The 21,855-nt window shown below is 40.4% G+C and overlaps 1 protein-coding gene and 1 long non-coding RNA gene across 2 annotated transcripts; one reads left to right on the plus strand and one right to left on the minus strand.

The window, feature by feature from the left end:
- The first annotated feature begins 364 nt into the window (after window positions 1–364).
- Window positions 365–15,696, plus strand: LOC143694348 (uncharacterized). Its single transcript, XR_013182772.1, has 4 exons — window positions 365–500; window positions 5,240–5,275; window positions 5,815–6,037; window positions 6,849–15,696. It is a non-coding gene; the product is annotated as an uncharacterized LOC143694348 (long non-coding RNA).
- Window positions 15,697–16,350: 654 nt separating this feature from the next.
- Window positions 16,351–21,790, minus strand: OIP5 (Opa interacting protein 5). The gene is made up of 5 exons (XM_054634563.2): window positions 21,400–21,790; window positions 21,200–21,266; window positions 20,095–20,217; window positions 19,491–19,572; window positions 16,351–18,248 (listed from the first exon to the last, which is right to left on the minus strand). Exons 1-5 carry the CDS (start codon window positions 21,788–21,790, stop codon window positions 18,174–18,176), a joined length of 738 nt encoding a protein of 245 aa, XP_054490538.2. The 3' UTR covers window positions 16,351–18,173.
- Between the last annotated feature and the right edge of the window lie 65 nt (window positions 21,791–21,855).

The raw sequence follows: 21,855 nt of genomic DNA on the forward strand, positions 1-21,855 counted from the left end.
ACTGAAGGCCGCCTTTCGGAGCACGCATGATGCTCGGTGAGCTCAGTAGGTGCTGTAGGGCCGGCGGACTGCGACCCCACGACCCGCGCCCGTTCCCTCCCGGCCGGTGGTGCGGGGCGGGTGCCCAGCGCGTCCGCCCTTGCGGCGCGGCCCCTTTAAATCCCCCTGGAGGTCACCGGAGGACTCGCCCCGGGCCAGTCCCGCTCGCGCCGCCCGAGCCAATCCCTTCCCTGTGCCCTGCCCGGGGCCAATCAGAGCCGGCCGCCTTGGAGGCGGGAGGCCAGACCTGTGATGGACGGCGCCGCTGGCCAATCACCGCCAAAATCGGAAGGCTGATGCACGGGCACGGCACCCAATAGGCTCGCGGTCGAGTGGGCGGGCCCGGGCGCAGCGAGCCCCCGCCGGGAGGCCGGGGGAAGGAGGGGAAGATGGCGGAGTGAGGGGCGGAGGAGGCGGAGGGGCCGGGCCGGCCGCGGCCCCGCGGCCTCGGCCGCGCTCAGGTGAGTGCGGCGGGAGCGGCAGCTGCGTCCAGCCCGAAGCCTGGTGCCGGATCCATGACTGGGCTGTGGGACCGAGCGCCTGCACACCCGCCTCCCCGTCCCGCCCCGTGATTGGGCTGGGCCCGGGCTCGGGCTTGTTCGCGCGGCGCCGGGCCGGAGCAGTGGGAGCGGCCGGGCGCCGTCGCCGCGCCCGCCCCGAGCGGGAAGCGGGCCGGTGGCCGTGTGGGGAGGGACGGCAGCCGGAATCGGGCCGGTCCCACCCGCTCGCTACCCTGAAAAGTCTGAGCAACTTCGGCGCTGGGGACGAGGGCGTCCGGCAGCTCCGGCGCCAGGCTGCAGCAGATGGCCGAGCGGGAGAGCCTGCTCCTGCACAGCGGAACCCCGCAGCCGACTGGGCACAGCTGTGGCCGGCAGCGACCTGGGGAAGGGAAACCGAAATTATCATCTGAAATGAGGCTTCGCATGTCTGCTACGAGCATAGCGCCGAATACAGCTACGCTGCTGTTATCCTTATTCATGCGATGTGTGGGCTGGATGAATTCTGCTAATCTGAATGGTTATATCCTTTTATGATGTCTGTAGTGCTGACACAGGAGTGCACAAAAGGGATGGCTTCCTAATTGTTTGACAAAACTAGAAGGTACAAAAATCTACCCTGCAAAACAAGTTCTATGGAAAGCGGAGAGATTATAGTGGAATTTGATTTAGCCCTATGCATTCTTGTTGATAATAAGGTAAAAAGAATTTAAGACACCATGAAACACGTGAAACTGTTTTCAGTTAATGCGAAATGCAGTAACTGTTTTCAGATAGTGCTAAATGATATTTTATCCTTCCAAATTAGTACCATGCAGGCCAGGTATGCCCCTGAATTCTTCAAAATTGTCCGTGGAATTTGTGCTGGAGAATGGTACTTAGTTTAAATCTGAAGAAAAAAAAATGGGGGCATCAACAGTTCTTACTGAAAGCAAAAGAATTAATGCCACTAGCATGAGATTTCTTGTGTTCTATATTTGATAGCAGTTCTTGAGTTCGTCCTGGAATTGTGATTGCATTTTCAATCCGCATGTTAGGTAAAAGAAACAAGTTGAAGTGGTTAAACGAGAAGCATAGCTTTAGATTTTGTGGAGACGTGGTGTGTTAGCACAGATGACCTAATAATGAAGTAGTTGTTTGTGAAATAGAGAACTAGTGAAATAGCTCAAAAGAAATATAAGCGTGTCTTACAATTAGTTCTGAAAGCAGTAGCTACTTAGGAGAAAAATTTCTTAAGGAACATTTTACTGATTTTCGTGTGCAACATTACTCATGTAGTAACAGTAATAGCAGCTTAGGAGCAACATAACATTAAGACACAGTATGCTGCCTCTGATGAATATTTCTACTTATACATGTCTGTGTATGAACTTTTAAAATATGCCAGCGGATTTGTCTTTGGCATACAACATATAAAGATAATTCTGTTTTATATTATCATTAGAAGAATAATAATAAGCAATCAGCTTACTTTTGTGTGAAGTTGTACACTACTTTAGCATTAAGAAATTCATATGGATTAGTATTTATTCTTAATTGCTTTCAATGCACAAAGCTGTGAGAAGTAGTGTCTTAAAAATAATATCAGAATTTCCTGTTGCTCTGGTATATGTCAAATCAATATGCATTGGTTTACAATCTTGCCCACAGTCCTGTGAGTCTGCAGCATGAAAATTTGCATGAGCAGGCTAAGCATCTCATGGTTGTCACTTCTTATTCAGGGGTGTCAGAAGTCATGGGCCAGCCAAGGCTAAAAAGTCCTGACCAAGTTTGTGAAGAGTGTGGAGTATCACTTGAACACCTCCCACATTCATTCTTAAAAACTAAAAAAGGAGTGGTGTTTGAAACCAGTCCTGACATGCCAGAGTTTATGTGAGTGTGAAATGCAAAACCTGCACAGTCTTTAGGGGATTAAAAAAAATGAAGAGGATTTTTCCAAAATAGAATGTGGAAGAAGGGTTGTTTCTTTGCCTGAGCAGTGTTCCTAGAGCACGTTCCTACAGTGTGTGTATCATGGAATTGAAAGCTCATCTTTAAGCAGTTTTCTCTGCTGTGGTATGAAGTACTGTTAAAATATTGTGCCAACAATAAGTAGATGTGCATTGGAAACCTGGTAAAAGAGGAAAGGGGTTTTATTTCAAAATACAGAGTGAAACAAAAAATGAAGGTGGGGTGTGTGTGGTGCCTGAGATGTCTCTACAGCAGCCAAGCACCATGCTATGGATCCAGCAGACTGGCAGTCTCTGATGGCAGGGGACAAAAGTTGACAGGTCCTTACTGTCTCCTGGCCTCTTCCTAGGCTGGCAACCACTCTAGGCTTCAGATGTGCCTTTGTGAACTCTTTTGGAGGGAACATTGCAGAACATCTACATTGTTCTGATTGGGTTATCAATATTGTCTCCAGATCTGGGTGTGTTCTGAAGTGGCAGGGGGATCTGACCTGCTAACCTAGGTGCTGCTTATAAGAGCCCAGATCCTGCTCAGTGTTACATTTGGTGCCTCCACACTCCGGGCACGCCTGTTCTTTCTCCAGTCACACCAGTCTAAGACTTTCTTTTACAAGTTCTCACCTTTGCCTTGTAGCTCAGATTTAGATGCTTAGTTCAAAGTTGCCTAGAAAGCAAAAAGAGCATGAGGGCAGCTAATTTTTTGCAGGACTGTAAGCTACTTTCTATTGTATTTGTGTTTGTAATTTAAATGCTTGTCGTTCAGTTTCCAGGTTAAATTTGGCAGTTTTTAAGCCATAGGGAAAACCACAGTGGACTCGCGTGGGGCTAGTTTTGCTTTCTGTATCTCCATAGGTCTCCATTTTACTTCCCATTTTTTGTGTATTGGTCTTTCTATATAAACCTGCTTCTAGATCTTTCCTTCCTTACTTTGTCATACTTCTCAGGCACTAGGCAAGAGAAGTGGAATCATCTTCTGAGTCTTTTTAGTTCTGCTCATCTCCTGGAGGATTTGTGTCTGTATAAGAGTCAAAGATAGTATTTTGGAATGCCAGACCTGATGGATCTCAGTTTTTGTTGTACCTTAAAACAGGGCATGGAGGGTGGAGTGGAAGGTGGTTGCATAACTGTATACCATTATATTAATATAGTCTCCAATTCCAGTGTGCTGATTATGTCAGAACACCAACTTTGGTGGGGGGTTTTTTTGCCATACTGATGGATTGTTAATACAGTATGTTAATATATATGAGAAGACAAATACTGCAGTTTTGCTGGTAAATTTATTTATGAGATAGGACTTCATCTCTTTTTGGCTTTGGAATTCCTGAAGTTCCTGAACTTCTTCAATGCAGGCACCTCTCTGAATGTGAGATTTAAAGTTCATGAAAACTAATCTTTAGTTATGGTAGAGAAAAAAATTAATGGGCAATAGGTCAAGACTTAATGAAAATAATACATTCTGAATTTTTAAGAAAGAAGGAGTCATGTAGGCAGTGTTGAGCTTTCACAGATATTTCTTGCTCCACATCAATTGACTGTATGTTCAGTACAGTATGAAACAAGAAAAATGACATTTTTTTTCTTTGTAATGTCCATTAGCTTTTATCTGAAGAATTGATAGTGTCACCATCAGTCTCAGTGCCTGCTCATTTTTAATAACCTTGATATATATCCAGTTGCATTTGCAAGTTCTGTTGGACTGCTGTGAACTCTGTGCTCACATAATTGATGAAAGTCAGGTAGAGAGTGTATCAAGCAGAGTAGTTAAAAACTGGGGCATTCAAAGTCAGTGAACTTGTTAAAATTAAAAAAGTAGGTTAAAGCTAACTGAATTTCAGTGTTGGATGAACCAGTCCTTTGCTTGAGTTGCTTTAAATGTCACCAGCTGCTTTCTTTATTAATAAGACTTACTTTAGTGTTTAGTTTAGTTAATTCACAGTCTTATTGAAAGAAGTCCCAGCTTTTCAAAGATTGGATTGGTTTCTATTATGTGGTTTCTATTATGACAAGGCAATTTGGGATTATTACCAATTAATACCAATCCTGGTAATTGTTCCTTTTCAAGTTAATTCTTTTGTGAAGCATATGCTGTTGGCTCCTTAATGTCTCAAAAGTCACATAGTGCTTGGATGGTTCTTGAGGGAAAATTTGAGTAGGAGGGGCCAGAACTGACAACATGGGAAGGAAGTAACTACCCTGAAATAGGGATTGTCTCATGGCTGGGGATTTTCTGAAGGTCCAGGTGCATGGTGCTTGTAGAAATGCTGTGTTGTGCAGGAGTGTGGAAGCTAATAATACTCTGCTAAGGAATTCTGAATGATTCAGGTTCTGTGTGATGAGATGGTTCTGCTTATAGCAATCCATTATTCTTCCAGTTAGGTTGTCAGCTCAGCATCCTCACTATCCTCACTACAGTAGTTTGTTATTAACGTGAAAGAGTTTCTTGCCTTACTGGAGACTGAATATGTGTCCATCTCAGTTCCCATAGAAATGAAATGTGTGCCTCCAATTACTTAAAGTTTGTGTGTCTTGGCTCTTCCACAGTCTAATTCTCTTGATTTAAACTAAAAGAGGAGGTATATCTGATAATTTGAAAAATAACATCAGCATGTTTTATGTAGGAAGTCTAAAAATGTTACCTGCTTCATGGAAGGTACAGCTAATCTTTTGTGTGTTATACAGATAATCATGTATGATCTGAGCTGCTTCCTAGATGCAAATTTAATTTTGTTTGTTAATCTCTTTCTTCCTAAGCTCACGGAAGAGGATGTAGAATGATCAAAAATAATGGTGAGTACAATTGGGAGGTTATTTAGGTACTAAATGTAAGGTACTAAACCAAGTTTGTCAGCTGATTTAGTTCCCTTTTAACTGACCGAAGAAATCTGTCATTGAGATTTTAATTTTTTGTAGTGTGCTTTCAGAGAAATGGAATGTTGCCACAGTGTCAGATTTCAGCTTGGGCTTCACCTTAAAGAAACATTGATTTGACTATTATATATTCTAACAAGAATAAATGCCTTGAAAGTTATAAAATCCCTGTCCTGTGATGTCATTTGCTCTGCTAAAACAAATTGTGTTAACTTGTAATAGTTTTCTTAAAAGTGTTACTTGTTTAATTATAGGATTGGAAGGATGATAAAATAACTAAATGTAAATTATCAAATAGAAAAAAAGTACATTCAGAATTTCTGAGATTACAATAAACTTCTGTAGTTTTATTTTTTCCCAGTGAATGAAATAAAGATATTCTGGTAGTTAAGGTGTGCAGCAAAGGGCTATATTCTGTTCTCAGCTCTGTCACAAACCTTTGGCATGTTTTATTGCAGCTCTCCAGGTCTGTTTTTCCACATCTTCATAAGAATAAGATTTTCCCAACAGTCGATGGTCAGCCCAGTGATCAGCTGAAAAATATTTGAGTGACTCAAGAGAGATATTGATAGTGACATATACTATATTGCCATTTTCATGGTCTACTCACTGCTTCTAACATAGGAGCTGAAAATTGTCACTGGAAGACTATTTCTGGACTTGATCAACGGAATGGTTAAGGTAATTAAAATAAGAAATAGAGACAGGGAAAAAAAAGGAAGAGGTTAGTTACTGTCATGTTCTTGTATATGAGAATTATTTTTTTCCTTTTTTTCCCCTCTATTTTGCATATCTTATTTTAGCACAAGAGAATGTTAATAAACATTCTGGTAATAGCGATGCAGGAGTGCAGCCATGTTGGTTTCTAACTTAATGCAAAAATATCAGTGTTAACAGCTGCTGTAGCTAGGTAGTACCAGGTGAGTATCACTGATGGAAGGCCAGGAGATCTGTGAAAAGATGAGTTACTGAAATTTGGCTATGCTGTGGATAAGTGGGGAGAAATGAGTAAAAGTAAGAAGCTAATGTATGTGATCTTAAAACTGTTGTAAGTGCTCTTTTCCTCTCTGGCACTGACAGTTTCGTAATTAGTTGGGTGGTAGTTTATGATGTCTCTTTGAGCTGTGGCCTGCTAGAGCAGAGTACATACACTCTGTGCCATGTGCACTCTGCTGCTGCCTCTTCGTTGTCATCTCTGTGTTGGAGACACGGCTGAAGCCCCACAGCTAATTAACAGTGGTGTATTTTTAGCTGCATCACTTCTAAGTGTGTAGTTCAGCATTTCTGAAGTGTTTCCTTAGCCAGCTTATGGCCATCTAAAGTTAGATACAGAATTTTATAGACCAAGGGACTATTGCAGTTTGTGAAACCAGATAATTTTATCCAATAGAGTCAGGCTTTTAAAGTAGTGAACTGGTGGGCATTTTAATGTTGAATGTATTTTATTCTGATTACTAAACTACCTTCCCTGTTTTTTAATTTGGAATTCCAGATCCTCTCCTAAGAAGGTGGTCCTCTTACTTGATCAAAGGCTATAAAATGTGGATATTTCTCTTCTAGCAAGCAAAACTCGATCTTCATTTCCATGGAGCTGAATGAACAAAGATCTGTCCACTTCTGTTTGAATCATCTCACCAAACATTTGATTCACCAGATGATTTCCCCCACAGAAGTAGCCCACTGTTTTACCAAAACTCAGAAGCAGAGTAACAGAAATCGGCATTTGTTTTCCTGAAAATATGTCTTCTGTGCCAGCTCTTCATTCAGCTTTCTGCATTCTGTTTTAAAATGAAAAATACTTTGTAATCAGATGTAAGTGCAAGCTGGTGTTTTTCACTGGTATTTCCTTCTTAATTTTAGGACGGTTAAATACTTTGCTGTGTCAAATTGGAATTCCTAGCGGATAAAGCGTCTGCATGCATTGCTGTGTCAGACTGACCTGATATATATGAAAAGTTGCAGGAGGAAAACCAGAATGTTTTCTGCAAGAAACTTACCAAACAACTAGGGGTATCTCATACAGCTATTTTCTAGTCCAGGTCCCAGGCTTGACTTTGTAGATAGGCGCCAGCTCACATAAAGCAGCTAATGTACAAGAACAAATACAGAATCACCTTGTCTATACTGTGTATCAAGCTGTGATCAAAATGTATATTTGCATGTGTGAACCTCTGTAAGTGCAGGATATGAAGAGCTTTCACCTGAAGAAGAAATTACTCTGCATCATTTCATTTTTAGCAAAGAAAAAGGAAGCTTTGAAGGCTTCTGGGGTAACAGCATAATGACTAGGTTTGCATTTAATCATTACCTTCCTCAGGCTTTTAATGAATCCTTAGCATCAAAAGGAACAAGACCATTCTACAGGAGAAGAGATGGGCAGAACATCTTTCTTTATTATAGAAATTAACTTTTGATGGGATGGAAGAGACCAGAGCTGTAAAGTTGCAGTTTATCTACCTGGCTTCCTCAACACAATTTCAGCTTTTCCTACTGCTGATGAAATCTTGTTTTTTGATTCTTTCCTGACTGAGAGGACCTTTATGTTTCCTTCATCTAGGTAGAAATAGGCCCAGGAAAATGGAATGTTAGCCACGTAAGAGGGGTGAGTTGAGAGCAGAAATACTTAGTACAGTCCTTTTTCTGGCTCTTCTTATTCCTTCCCAAACTAAGGCACAATCTGGTTGTTCTCATGTTTACACAAGATTCTTTGTCTATGTAATTTGTGATTATATAGGATATTTTCTGTCATTCTGAGATGGGAGCATATATTGTTTACATGCTCCCTGCTATGGGATTATCTATAACAAGTAAGATTTTTGGCAAAAAACTACCAGAACTGGGATATGTATTATATTCCACCTCAAATCTGAAACTCTTTAGTGCACCTTATTCCAAGCTTGTGATTTAGAAATGTGGCTTGCTAGCTTAAAGTACGGGATACTAAAATGGCTGGGGAAGTGTTCTAGATTTCTTGTTCTGTTTTTCCTTTTAGAAAACTGCTGGAGAGAGCCAGACAGCCTGAAAATGGCTCAAAAAGCAAACAATTGAAATCCTTCTTAAATCTTGGTGATTGATTGCCAGGGCAGCATTCTAGTATCAGAAATGTGGTGACATTTTGTGGGACCAAGTTCCATAGCAGAGTGAGGACAAGCGATGATGTTGATTCTAATCCTCCAAGTAATGTCTGTGTTTAGACTTATTTTGTAACAATAGGATTTAATGACAGCTTCACCCATTTTGTGTTTCCATGAAGCAAAGAGCAGACACATAAGCTTAAGAGTGATGGGCAGGACGCTGTGTATCAAAGTAATGCCAACTTTAATGAGCAGAGAGGTGCTCTAAAATTGTGTGTAACATTGTGGTGAGCTGTGTGATAAGAGCTAACATTGAGCTTGATGAGGTGACCGCCAGCTTGGCCTGACTTTGCTGAATATGGTCTGAACTTTCTGGCATTGGAGGCAACTAGAAAAGCGCACTTTGTTTTAGGGCCTCCTTACGCTGAAGCCAATAGGATTTAATGGAGATGTCTGTAGAAGCAGGATCCATCTCTAAGTGGTGGAAAATACTGTCAATATCATAGGATTACAGTGGTTGGGAAGTATGTGGTATAAGAAGTGTCTGATTTAGATCTGGGAATTTTCTTCCTTCTGCCCATACTTACACTTCTGATGTTAAAGATAGCAGTTGTTTCTTGCATAGCTTGATGACAAAATACTGGGGGACAGGAAGGTATTTTTTTTTTCTGTGGACATGTACAAAAATTGCAAATTTGCCTGATTAGAGAGCTGATAATCTAAGCTCCTTAATATTTTGTAACCTGGCATTATAACAAAAAGTAGAATTACTGATTTTTTAATAACTCCTATTCATGACAGTGTAGCAGCATTAGTTTTCGAGTTTAATTTTAGAACATCAGGATTTTATTAGGTTAAGGATCTGTGGCTTTCACAGAAATAATACTCCTATAGTGCATGCCCAGAAGACCCCCATTGCTGTACCTTCCTGGCCAGCACCTTTAAAGAGCTGCTGTGTTTGGAAATGCTGCTTCATCTGACTCACTTTTCCTTGCTCCGCTTTTTCTTTATGTTGGTTGGAAATCTTCCCATGTAAAAGATTACAAAAACAAGGGGCATGTGCAATAGCTCATATATATATATATATACATATATATATTTTAATACTTGTGGACAAAATGATGTTACAAGTTGTTCGAAAACAACAAAATCACCAATGTCTTCCATTTTGAGATGTGTATAGTTCCATAAGCATTAGTGCTTTGTAGCAAACTGTAGTGCCATGTTAGGACCAGTGCATGAGCCTAGTAGTATTTTTACAATTTCTGAGTGACAAATTTATTAGTAAACAGTGATGGTAATGTAATTAACACTAGAAAGGATACAATAGGAATGTCACAAACATGGTCTAAACATGCAGTATCCTCCCTTTGACAATGGCAATGCTATCCTTAGAAATGGAACTCATTCGCTTAATGGGCTTCATAGAATCATAGTTGACTTTTTGATATTTGTCTGTCTGTCCAACTACAGTAGTAAGCTAGAGTATGCAAGTATCCATAATTCTCATCCCTATTGGTGTGATTCTTTTCTTTAAATCTTTGTTGGTGTTTTCTTCCATTTTCAATTTTATTGAAGCATCTATTACCCATCCTGTGATATACTCAAAAAGTATGAATATGCTAAGGAGTTTGTGTGCATTCTGTATACATCTCTTACCTTCAGATAATTTACAAAGTCTGTTAAGTAATCTTTTTTTCAGATCTGACTCTATGATTATAGCTAGCAAAACATTATCCTCATTGTGTGATAAGTTAATAGTTGCAAAATGTGATGTGCTAATTATGCGTAGAAGACTTTTCTCCATTATTGCAGGAATGGGGAACCTTTTTTGGCTGAAATCCTATTGAATCTTAAAATAACTTTGGTGGATCCTGCATTTACATACATCTTAATAAGAGAGAATGCGTTAAGGTCCAAGGCTGTTGGAAAACGATGTTGCAGGCTGTATCTGTGCAGCAGGCTGTCTCTAGCCAATGAATCAGAGATTCCCCACCCCTGTATTATTGAGAATTCAATATCTTGTATTTTAGGTAACTTCCAGTTTTGCTTTCCAGCTCTAAGCTCAATTTTAATGATTTCTGTCTCTCCCTCTGCTTTTTTCAGAAGGAAAGTTTAGACCAGGGAAGTAAAATTGGCTTAGCACTCAATGGGCAGCTTAGACTGGTCGAATAGGAGACTGGTATGATTCTTGAGATGTGCATTGCTCTGTGGATGGCATCCTCTGATTTCCTAGGAATAAGTCTTTTATTTGATGCCAGTGCAGCTCTTCACCCATTTCTCTCTTTCAGCTTAGAGAGGATACTGCATCTTTTTTTCCTGAGACCTGCCTGTAAATGGCCATTAGGGGGAGGGAGGGAATGGGTAGCTTGGTTTTGTAATTTTGGTACGATATATCTTTAAAGTAATTAATCAAAAAGCATGTACTTCCGTGCAATGACAGTAATCCAGGCAGAGTTAATGTATGTAACAGGGAAAAAAAAAACCCCAACAAAACCAACCAAACAACCCTCTGCATCTTATAAATTTCTGAGAAAATTGGACAGGTGGGCCATTTACAGCAGAGCTCTGGGGGACCTGCGCTAAGAGTCAGGTTCAATTCTAAATGGACGTAGCTGTACCATTGAATAAAGCAGTTTAGTGCTTGGGAGAATCAATTGAAAAATACCTCTGAAACTGGAATGCAAAATAGCACAGTATGTAGGGGGAAGAATCCCTGATGCAAACAAAGCCATAAGATGATTTAATAAGAATAGAACTTTAGTAGCAATAACTGTTTTGCATGTGATAGTAAATAACTTGCATTAGCAAGACTGTACAGTAGAGTAAGTGGGTAATAACCAAATAAGTTTGTGGCGCTCTGTGCTGCAGGGAGTTGTGTGAAGAGTCTTCCTGAGAAGAAGGGTGAATTCTTCTTATGTTCCTCTCATTGGAGGGAATTTGGCACTGAATACTAAGTTAACAAAAGTGATATATATATTAAAAAAAGAAAAATTAGCTTTGCCACATGTCTGAAGCACTGTCAGTGAGTGCTGGGGGAAGGGCAGACAGTTCTCTTTGAAAGGATAGCTGAAGTTTCCCTGTTCTTTTTTCCTTTCTCTGTAGCTTAGCACTTGCTCTATTTCTCTGAGAAATTAAACTTTTCCAAGTACTGTACTGTGAAGAGAACCTGATTCTAAAGTTAGAAGCTTTTGTGGTAGGAAGTACTTTTTGTTTTCTTTGTTTATAAAGACCAATCTGAGGTAGTCTTTAAATAAAACAAAACAAAACATTAGAGAGCACTTGACACTCAAAACATTTGTGCATGCCAAGCACAACTGTAGAATTCTAGAGATGTTACAGCAGAAAATAATTTCAGCTTTGCTAAACACTGCTTCAGACCATAATTGATTTCAGCTGATGCCTGAAGTTTTGTAGAGGAAAGTACTGTGAAGCCTCTGGTAACACAAAGGGTTATTGATCTTCACCTCTAGATCTACATCCAGAAAATTACTTGCTATCAAAGGGTTGCATAAAAGAGCCACAGGATTTCTAAACTGTTCCTAGTTGACACTTTTCAATGTAGATACCTCATCTATGGACACAGTGTGGCCCAACATACAGTATTGTATTCTGAACAGAATCAGAGGTTTAGATCAATCTGACTGCATTTCTTCTGGAAAGCTGAAGTAATTTAGACTGTAAGCTTCCAGCTTAATGGAAGCTTCTTGTGTTTTTAAAGCATGGGGTGAAGCACTTTGGCTCTTCATAAATTGATAATGGAACTGTGAGGGCTGTGAGCATTTTTGCAGTATAAAGTAACAGGATAAGCATGAGAATGTCTAAATTAAGTGTTGGCTAATGTGTAATATGCTTATGAAAACTAATTGATCTGAAAGATTGTAATCAGTTTAAATTCCAACTATTGATTTTTTGATAAAATTGGAAGCTGGCCATAGGGGACCTTCATTTGATTGCTTTCTGATTACATTAGAGAAATTATGAAATTACGTGGTCTGTGATCAGCAAGTACATTTACATAATAATGAAATTATAATGAAAACAAAGTCACATTCATACTTCAGAAGTTTGAACTTTGTGGCTGAACAGAATTCTTCAAGGGTATATCCACTCAGAACAGGGGGGAGGAAATAAAGACTAATGTAGCCAGGCAAGCTATCTACATAGACTTCCCAGTTCAGGCTTTTAATAATGATCTGAATTCTGTGGGCTCCTAGACTAGGAATTACTATTCACACCAACAAAAGGAGTTCCTTTGCCTTTCAGCCCTTGTACTATGGCATGACTTTTGCTTCAACCTCCTTGATTTAACAGCTTCTAAACCTAAGTGGAAGTGTCAGGTTCTACCACTCTTGGGTGTGGTATATCAAAAGGTATAATGACCAGTATGGACATGCCTCCTTTAGCAGTACTAAACCCAGATGATACAAATATATTCTGTTTGTATATCCAGTAGTGCTGCTGCAGAAGGTCTAGCCAGTACTTGTGTTGGGAACCTTCTTATACCTTCTGAAACAGAGGGTATTTGTCAAATTTATGAGAAAAAAGGAAGTATTGCAAAGACTTCTCAATAGCAAGTGGGAAGAAATTGTACTGAGCTTGAGGATACTGACACTTTACATGAGGATTACATTGTCAAGAACTGGCAGTCTGGTTTTTTTTGGGGGTGGGGGGGCAGAAAAGGAAAAAATACTGAAGGTAGAACTATTTTTGATGTATAATGAATCTTAGAAATTACTGCTTCTTGCATCCTTAGGAAACTGGCTGGTCTTCCTCCAAAACTAATAATCCTGCTTGCTGATCAGGTACAGAGCTGCAGAATGACATTCAACTTAGATTCCACTGGATTTCTTTCATGGAATGATCCAGCATTTTGTCCCTGTAGCACTTTGACTGGCACACAAAAGCCAACAGTTGAATCAGGGTGTCTTGTTCAACAGTGCAGACACTAACCATGGATTCTGATATCTGTTCCCATTCAGTCTCTACACTTCCTCCTGCGTTTTAGAGAAGTGTCAGTGTTCATGATGTCAGCAGAGCGTGTTTCTGTCTCTGAGCCTATGTACCAGGTTATAATATAGACAAACTCCCAAGACTTTTACCCCATCTAAAGTTAAAGATAGAAGGTAACTTTCTGTTCAGTGTGTCCTATGTAAATCCTGTCTGCTTCTCTCCAGTTCCCCTCCAAATGAGTGTGTTTGCAGGTCAAATGAAAGACAGGTAGTTTGTAATGCCTTAGGCATGAAGAACTGCATGGAGAAACTGAAGGAAAGCGGCACAGGCCCACAAACCAAATCTTAGAGCTAGTGTTCTAATTATGCATGATTCAAAATGTCTAGTGTAATGTAGTTATTACCAGTAAATTGAGATATGCATTTATACATAATGAAGCAATAGGAATTAATATACCAATAGCTTGAACTTCCTGCTTTGATTCTCAAATTTTGGGTTTTTTTTAGAGAATGTGCTGCCTCTGTAGAGAAGGGGGCAGAATGTATAGATAGGGACAGAAGCATGGCACCAAAACTGTAAATCAGGAACCGGGATCAGCAGAACTCGCCTTTATAACCTCTAGTCTGGTTCATATCACTGTCCTGAGCATGTAAAAAGCAGGGCATGAACTAAGCATGTTTAGAGGCGAGATGAGGTTTCTCACCTGCTGCAGCTGTAGCAAGGAAGAGGGTGCAGAGTTTCTTACATGGTGCAGGGGAGCGACTGGTGGGAAAGAAAAAAACCAAACCCACAAAAAAATCACCCCAAAACCCAAGGCGACAAACGAGTAACAGAAACCACAGACTCAAACTGAGTGTAGTATTTGCCAGACAGCAGTAATAGCTTGAGTGTGGTGAGAGAAATTATTTGGAGAATACTGAAATTAATAAGCACAGTAGATATTTTTCAGGTGTTGAATAGCTTTTTAAGAGACAGTATTTTCAGGTAACTCTAGCCACACAGGCAGCTGTACTGAAGCATACTGGTACCAGCCAGCAATAATGGCATCTGCAGGAATGAACCTGAAAATACTGGTAATGTTGTATATTTTTTAAGTTCTTTAAAGAGATTTTTAAAAACAGAAAATTAGATTTGATCACTGAAGGTCTTTATCTTCTGCAACAGAGGTTGCAATTGTCTTTTTTTCTTTATTTCGCTTACTAGATAAAAGGGAATTTGGGTGCCATCTTTCTGTAAACTCTTAGTGTGTTCTCTGTAATTCAAGTCTCTTAGTGGATAATGCAGTCAATTTCTGCTGGCAGTTTTAAAATAAGAGAATGTGTGGCATAGCCTGCATCACTAATACTTTTCCAAGTTTAAACTTGTAATTAAACGTGTAGAATACTGGCTTGTAATTGCAGAATTCCATTCTTGTAGCTTAGCTTAATTTTGTAAGTGGGCTTAACTTGTGCAGAACACTTCTCCATGTACAGAGGCTCAGTCCTCTCTCTTAAGTAGAAAGTGTCTCGGAGGAAAAAAAGGTGTGTCAAGTTAACTCCTGTTCATACTTCATAGCCAACCATTCATAAAGCACTGTGTTTTGGGTTTGGAATGGGAATTGTGGTTTTACCCATGAATGCTCTTTTGAAATATGTAAGGATTGCCAAATGAAGATACAAATTTTATAAGAGAAGATAACTATTCCATGGTATCACAAGTTAGACTGAATGAAAGTCTTTGAGCCAACTTCTTCAAGAAACAAGAAAATTTCTAACACAAAGTTAGCCCAGTGGTTAACCACGGTCATTCTTAATTCTTTAGAACACTATGCATGGTTTTAAAGTCTGTTAAATATTGTGATGAGTAAGCCATTGTATCCTTTGTATTTCCCTTCAGTATAACCTGGGGAATAGGCTACTTCAGGATATCAGTGAAGTTATTTTCCTTTTGAAAAACATAACAGCAAAGGAGAAGTATTAGGTGTAAATTCCTAAAAATTACCTTAGTACTTAATAGGCTAAAGAATACTTACACTGAATTTCTGATAGCATTCTTGCATGGATTAGTGGAGGAAATTATTGGTGTGACTACAAACTATGTACTCCCATTGCACATGTTTTACATGGTAACAGTGAAAGAATGTCTCCCTGCAAATTCTGATTTTTTCCAAAAGGCAGCTTGCTTTTATATCTATGCATCTTTGAGGATTTCAAGATAAGATTTTATTCTTTTGACACTGTAAAGAGGAACTGTTTAAAAATGAACCTGGAAACTCTGCACCTGTATAAAAACTTTTTTAGCAATAAAGCAGCACAGGCTGAGAATGCACTAAAACTGGATGTGTCGTCTGTTCAGAAGACAAATTAACCAAATTACTGTACATTCCACTCCACTTCTGAGGTGTACTTGCTGTAGCTCTGTCAAAACTTAACAACTTGAGCTGAATTCATATATGCTGGATATCTGCTTTGGGGCCAGCTGTCCCAGTAGACTTCAGGCACAAGAGCTTCTGACTTAAATAGCAGCTAAACAAAAATTGTTATTCCACTTCAGTCCCTTCAAGGGTTATTTTAGAGGGTAGCAGAAATTCTGCTTCTTGTATTGATTGCTTAATAGTAACAAGGCCCCTCAGAAGAATGTTTTATGGATGTATTGTTTATTGTTTTGTGACTACACTTTTTTTTATATTGTGACTACACTTCAAAAAATTTCTTCTGTGGTTGGTGGAGGTCCTCCCAGTTTCAAAGATTACAGAAATGCAGTTTAAAAATTTACCAGCTAATCTTCAGCACATACTTATTATTTATTTAAATCCATGATACCTAATATAATTTGTGGAACCGATACTTTAATGCTTCATAACAAATGAGGACCCAAGCGAGATAATGTGATGGGTTTTTTCTGCAAAATAATCAAAGGAAAAGAAGGAAAAGAGTAGGCCTAGGACTCACATAATACTGGCAGTGATTTGGACTATATGAATTTCTGAGTTTCAGAAATTAGCTTTTATTTAAGAAGTTCCTTCTTCACAACTTTAAATATAGTACAAAAATGTAACTGACAGTTTCCTTTTAAGGATCAACACTAATGAAACAAAACAATTTAGCATTATTCATAATACAGACATAAAATAGCAAGAACCAGTCTCAATGCAGAAATTAGAATGAAAGGGCAAAAGCAAACAGTCCCATTATCAATCACATTTCTTAGACTCATGCAACAACAACACAAGCACTAAGGAAGTACTACAAAGGTGGTATTAGAATTTGTGAGAGTCCCTGCTCTCCTTGCAGAACGACTGTTGATACTCCATGGTTTTGCTTATGACAATGAACTGAGTCCATAAGAACTCCCAAACAGAAATACAGTGAGCATTAGTAGTAGGCTAAGTACCAGTTGCCCACCTAAAACCTCTGAGGTGCCTTACAGTGAGTTTTGTACCCTCTGCTCCAAGCAGTTATTTTACAAATAAGACAAAACACAGAACTGGCAGTAGCAGCAACAAGGTCTGCAACCTGCTGGTCATATATATGTTAGGAGAAGGCAATTTGCATCACTGGAATAAAGTTGATCAAGAAAATAGAATCCTCTCTAGACTACAACAGAAAACTACTAAACTTTCCATAAAATTCATTATTCCACTGGGGAAAAACATTAGCCCTTTAGGGAGGGAAGGGGAGAGAAAAGGGACCTTAATCTTCCAAAAAACAAGAATTAGGGATATTCTGTCCCAATAAAAAGGGGTAAGTAGTGCTTTATTATCTGTAAATTTATTTTCTAAATATTTGGAAATAAGCAGAACCAATTTTCAACAGAGAGAGATGCCAATGAGCCACGAGTAGGTATTTTTTATGGAACATCCTAACTGGCCATTTGAAGGCAACAGGCAGTCATAACTTCAGGAAAGCAGTGCTTCCAGGATTGTGCAGAAGACTGTTCCTTGGTTTCATAGTTAACATTCCAGAAAGAAACACTCAAATCTGTTGAAGGCAGTTGCTCACAGCCTTAGCTGGCAAAATTTGACTCAGTCCTGTTCCTGGGGCTGCACTTCAGCAGACTTGGCAGGCACACGGGTTGCCCTTTACCTGAAATTCAAAACCTTGCGTTCTGCCTCCATGGTGCCATCCTGACTTACGCTCTGAGAATATTGCAGCATCTGTGACGTGCTTGTCTGCTGCTTTTGCAGGCAACGCACACAAGCAAATCTCAAAACTCTTCAGGAGTCCATATAGCAGTGGCTCACACATCAGATGTAGCTAATGAGCCACTTCACCAAAATCTAGCTGCCATTAACAAGGCTGCCATTAACAATGTGTCTGTATTGAAAGATAGGACAAGAGCTTTAGGTTTTAAGAATGTTCAGTTTGTAATGGTGGCTCTTGAATACCATCACCTTGTTAAGTATATTTTGCATAACTCCAGAAACCTGACTTCAGTATTTCAAAGGCTGGTTTTCCCCGAAGTCTTTAGAAAAACCAAAGTCAGATTTACACAGCCTCAGAGAGTAACATGCTGCATGGGTGAGCTATTCAGACTTCCAAGCATAACTTTAGTATGTCAGATTATCAGGTGTTCCTGAAGGGATGCACTTCATCGTCAGTTCTTTCCACACACAGATAAAGTGACAGATCAATACTCAGACCTGGTCTGGTGCATTATTTCTCTGTAATGACCAAACTCAGCAGAGATGCAGAAACAACTCCAGCAGTTCTTGAAAATGGGTATTAGTTGGCATTAACTCTTGCATATCCTGATAGCAGGTCATCTGCATCTGTTGAAGAGTTTTGCCATTCTGTTACATAATTATTTTGTTACATAATTATTTTATCCAGCTTCCTTGTCAATAATTCTACACGACTACTTAACTCCACAAGCTTTTCTTTCATCTAGGAAAAAAGAGAAGAGTATTAAAATTAGCAAAAAAGTCCTAACACTGGATCTTTGAATAACCTGCACCCCACTCAAAGTGGCTAAAGAGCAGCTCACTTTCAAGATGGGAAAATATAGAGGGCTTGATCTCTATACTGCATGTTTAGTACTGACAAAAACAGCACCCAGATCAGAGGGCTGCACTAAAAACTGGAGATGGATCAATGTGTACCAGTATCAGCCCTTCCAGGGACACAATGGAAGATGAAGATGGAGTTGTTGCAGTTTTACTATGATGAACCTGATCTTTCCTAGTTAACTCAAGTTTTCACACAGACAGAGACTTTCTTTGACAATATGTGGACAAACTGTTTCATCATTAGCTTAGGAATACATATGGACATAATGTCTCAAAAAGCAAAGGCCAGATGCTTGAGCTTGTTCTAGTCAACAAGGGAACTCTCTACAGTCACGTAATTTGTGTTTGCAGTGAAGTGCTGTCATATTTTTACTTCAATTATGTATTATTACTAAATCATGTCTCAACTTCAGAAGTTTTATCTAGATAAGATTTTTGTATCTTAGCCTCACTTGACCTGTAAAAACACTCTGATCTTATAGAAACTGGAAGATAACTTGGAAGAGGATAAAACTTAAGAAATATAAAAGGCCTAAACCTAAGCTCAGCCCCACAAAAAAGTAATGAACAAATTATCACATAAATACTGGATATTCTGGCTGTCTCCGACACACAATAACTTTATTTGAGCTAAGGCACAGGCGATTAACTAACATAACAGCTAGTCAGGTTACAGATAAGAACATCCACTTTGAACACCAAAACAGGAGGGAGGTCCTAGAATTCTCTCTGAAACTACAAATACTGCCATGGTGTTTTGATCTTACACAGACATAAAAATATGACTTTAAAAATCCCTTTCAAAAAAAAAATCTATTTTTAAATTCTTCAACAATGACAACACAAGTCATAATACTTAGGCCAAGTCTGTATAAATGATTTTAGATTTGGTTTTTTTTTTGCAAGGTATAGAGATAAAAGGATAACAAACTTCTGCCAAAATTTAGCTAGAATTGGGTATGTTCTGCACTTTAGTGGTCTTAGAAAGTGTTTCACATCTCATGCATTGAATCAACTATTGTCAAATGAGGCAGCATTTTCTCAATCTTAGGCACTAAAAACCCCCACATTTCTGTCAATGTTTTTGAATTAATGTCCAGAATTACCAGCATTTTCTTACATTCTGCATGTGTTTCTTTAAGGTCACAGCTGGAAAAGTCACCTTAGAAGCTTCTATAATCATTTGATTTTTTAAGAAGTAACTGGAAAACAAAAGTGGAAAGGAAAAAAAAACCACAAGAAAAACAGTTAAAAACCTATAGTCGCACTATTTAGACAGATGATTTAAGATGATTTTAAAGCAGATACAAGGTTGTTGCCAAAAATAGTAATTATGAAAATACTCAAAACATAACAATAGTTTTATTTTGGAATCAAGATCCTCTCATCACCTGCTGTAAGTAATTTACAGCTGCTATAGTCAAGTCCTCAACCTGTCATGGAATCACTTTGATACCTTAGGTTAGCTAAACGCATCTGGAACTGAAGAGATTTCAGCATTGCATACAAGTAAATATGAAGTCTTACATTACACAAGGACACTCAAGAGGCGTAAGGCAAATCAAAGGGATTCACATCAACACAGTTTAGACATCAAGAATATTAAAATCCCATATCAATGTGCTCAGACAAAAGTCAAACCACTTTTGTTAGCTGTAGGCCAGTTGTACAGTAACTTACAGCTACCTGTGAAGTCACTGACCATAAGAATGCAGTGTACTCACCACATGATGCTGTCCTTGAAGAAACAGAACAAGTCCCGGAGATGTGCCAGCTCACTGCCAGAAGAATAAAGAATGAAGCCCACGGCCGAGCCACAGGACCGACAGAATAATAAATAATAAGCACTAAAAGGAGATAGGGAAATGTTTTTAAAAAGAAGCTTTTGAAACCACAGATGCTGTATATTTGTCAGAGGACATAAAATCTTCAGTTCCCTTGGGGCAAAATCCAAGGCATAATAACACCTCCTCCTCAAAAAAGTAATATGTACAAAACCGACATGACCATAAGAAACTGGGCATATTGTGAAAGAAGTAACCTATCTAATAAGTGAAGTTGCTATTAAGGAAGAAAATGCACATCTTATTATCACAGAATGGTTTAGAGTATTCTACTCAAACATGATTTAAGTAATAAAGCAATGCATGTGCTAGTTGTAAATTCTTTCTAATAAAATAGATTCTTACCCCATCCAGAGGGAGGGGCAAGGAAAAAAGTCAAAAGAAGAGCAAGTCTTAAATTGAAAAAGTTCCCAGTCCTGACAGTTTGTAAAATAGCCTTTAAAAATCATTTAAACAAGCTACTGGTTCTGTAAGCCCCTAGATGACATTTCACTTTCTTCCCGTTAGACTGAGTTACCAAACCTTGCAAACGGTAGGTTCCTGAATAAGGCAGCACGATTTTTTTATTTTCAGTATTAAGGAAAACCAACCAACCAATAGCCATCCCTCCCCCCAAGACCAACCAAAACCCCACCAAACCAAATAAAACGCAGAGATGTTTTAAGTAAGACACCTTTTAGGAAGGGAACAAAGGGACCTACAAGTTTTGCTGTCTTCTACTGCTTTGCTCGAATTTTTCTCTCTACAGAGGTTATAGCAACAAAACTCTTTGATTTCAAGTGAAAACTACATCCCTACAAAAAGTTTCTCCATCCGAAGTGTGAAACAGGCATAGAAGTCACTTGGGAGTTTGCCAAGCCCCGCAGAACCCCCGCGCACAAGCCGGAGGAGCTCCCGGCCGTGCCGGAGCCCGGCTTTTCCCGCACGATTTACCGCGGCTGCCGCCCAGGGCAGGCCCAAGGCCAGAACTACGGGAGCTACGCACCATCCCAGGAGGGCTCCCTCCAGGCCGACCAGCAGCGAGTCCTCCCAGGTCACATCGCTGGTGACTTCTGAGGAGAAAGAGAGAGACGCGCTGCAGCCGAGAACCCCCGGACCAGCCCCCGCCCGGTCGCCGCTGCCCGCCCGACACCCGCGCGAGGTAGAGGCGCGTCCGCAGCACCCGCCGGCCTACGAGGCACTGACTGAAGCAGATGAGGACGCTAAGCCCCGGCGGCTCCTGCCCGCACAGCTGCAGCGAGTCCCCCAGCACAGTCCAGCAGCCACGGCAGTGGAACACGGCGCACTCCTCCGGCAGCGGACCCTGCCGCCGCGGCGGCGATGCCGGCACCGCGGCCGGCGGCAAGGAAGACGACGGCGGCGACAGGGGCGGGGACGGCGGCGGCGGGGGCGGGGGTGGTGGCGGCGAAGCCCAGGCGGCAGCGGCGGGGGCGGGCGTCCGCTCCAGCACGATGGCCCCGATGGGCTGCGGGTCCTGGAATAGCTGTCGCAGCCGCTGCCGCACCGCCATCTCCTCCCGCCAAGCGTTCGGACGCGGGCCCACCCCCGAGTATCGCGATTGGAGGATGGTTCGCATATCTGCATTGCTATTGGTCAGTGGGCGCGTCAATCCTGGCCGCCCGCGGCTATTGGGCAGCGGGC

The sequence above is a fragment of the Agelaius phoeniceus genome, chromosome 6 (assembly GCF_051311805.1).
Source record: "Agelaius phoeniceus isolate bAgePho1 chromosome 6, bAgePho1.hap1, whole genome shotgun sequence".
Classification (NCBI taxonomy): domain Eukaryota; kingdom Metazoa; phylum Chordata; class Aves; order Passeriformes; family Icteridae; genus Agelaius; species Agelaius phoeniceus.

Coding starts and splice junctions, on each gene's coding strand:
- OIP5 (XM_054634563.2), bottom strand. CDS start 21,790: ATGCGAACCATCCTCCAATCGCGATACTCGGGGGTGGGCCCGCGTCCG. Junction 21,267..21,399: donor TAGCGTCCTCATCTGCTTCA/GTCAGTGCCTCG, acceptor CTTTCTCCTCAG/AAGTCACCAGCGATGTGACC. Junction 19,573..20,094: donor TTCAAGGACAGCATCATGTG/GTGAGTACACTG, acceptor TTTGTTTTCCAG/TTACTTCTTAAAAAATCAAA.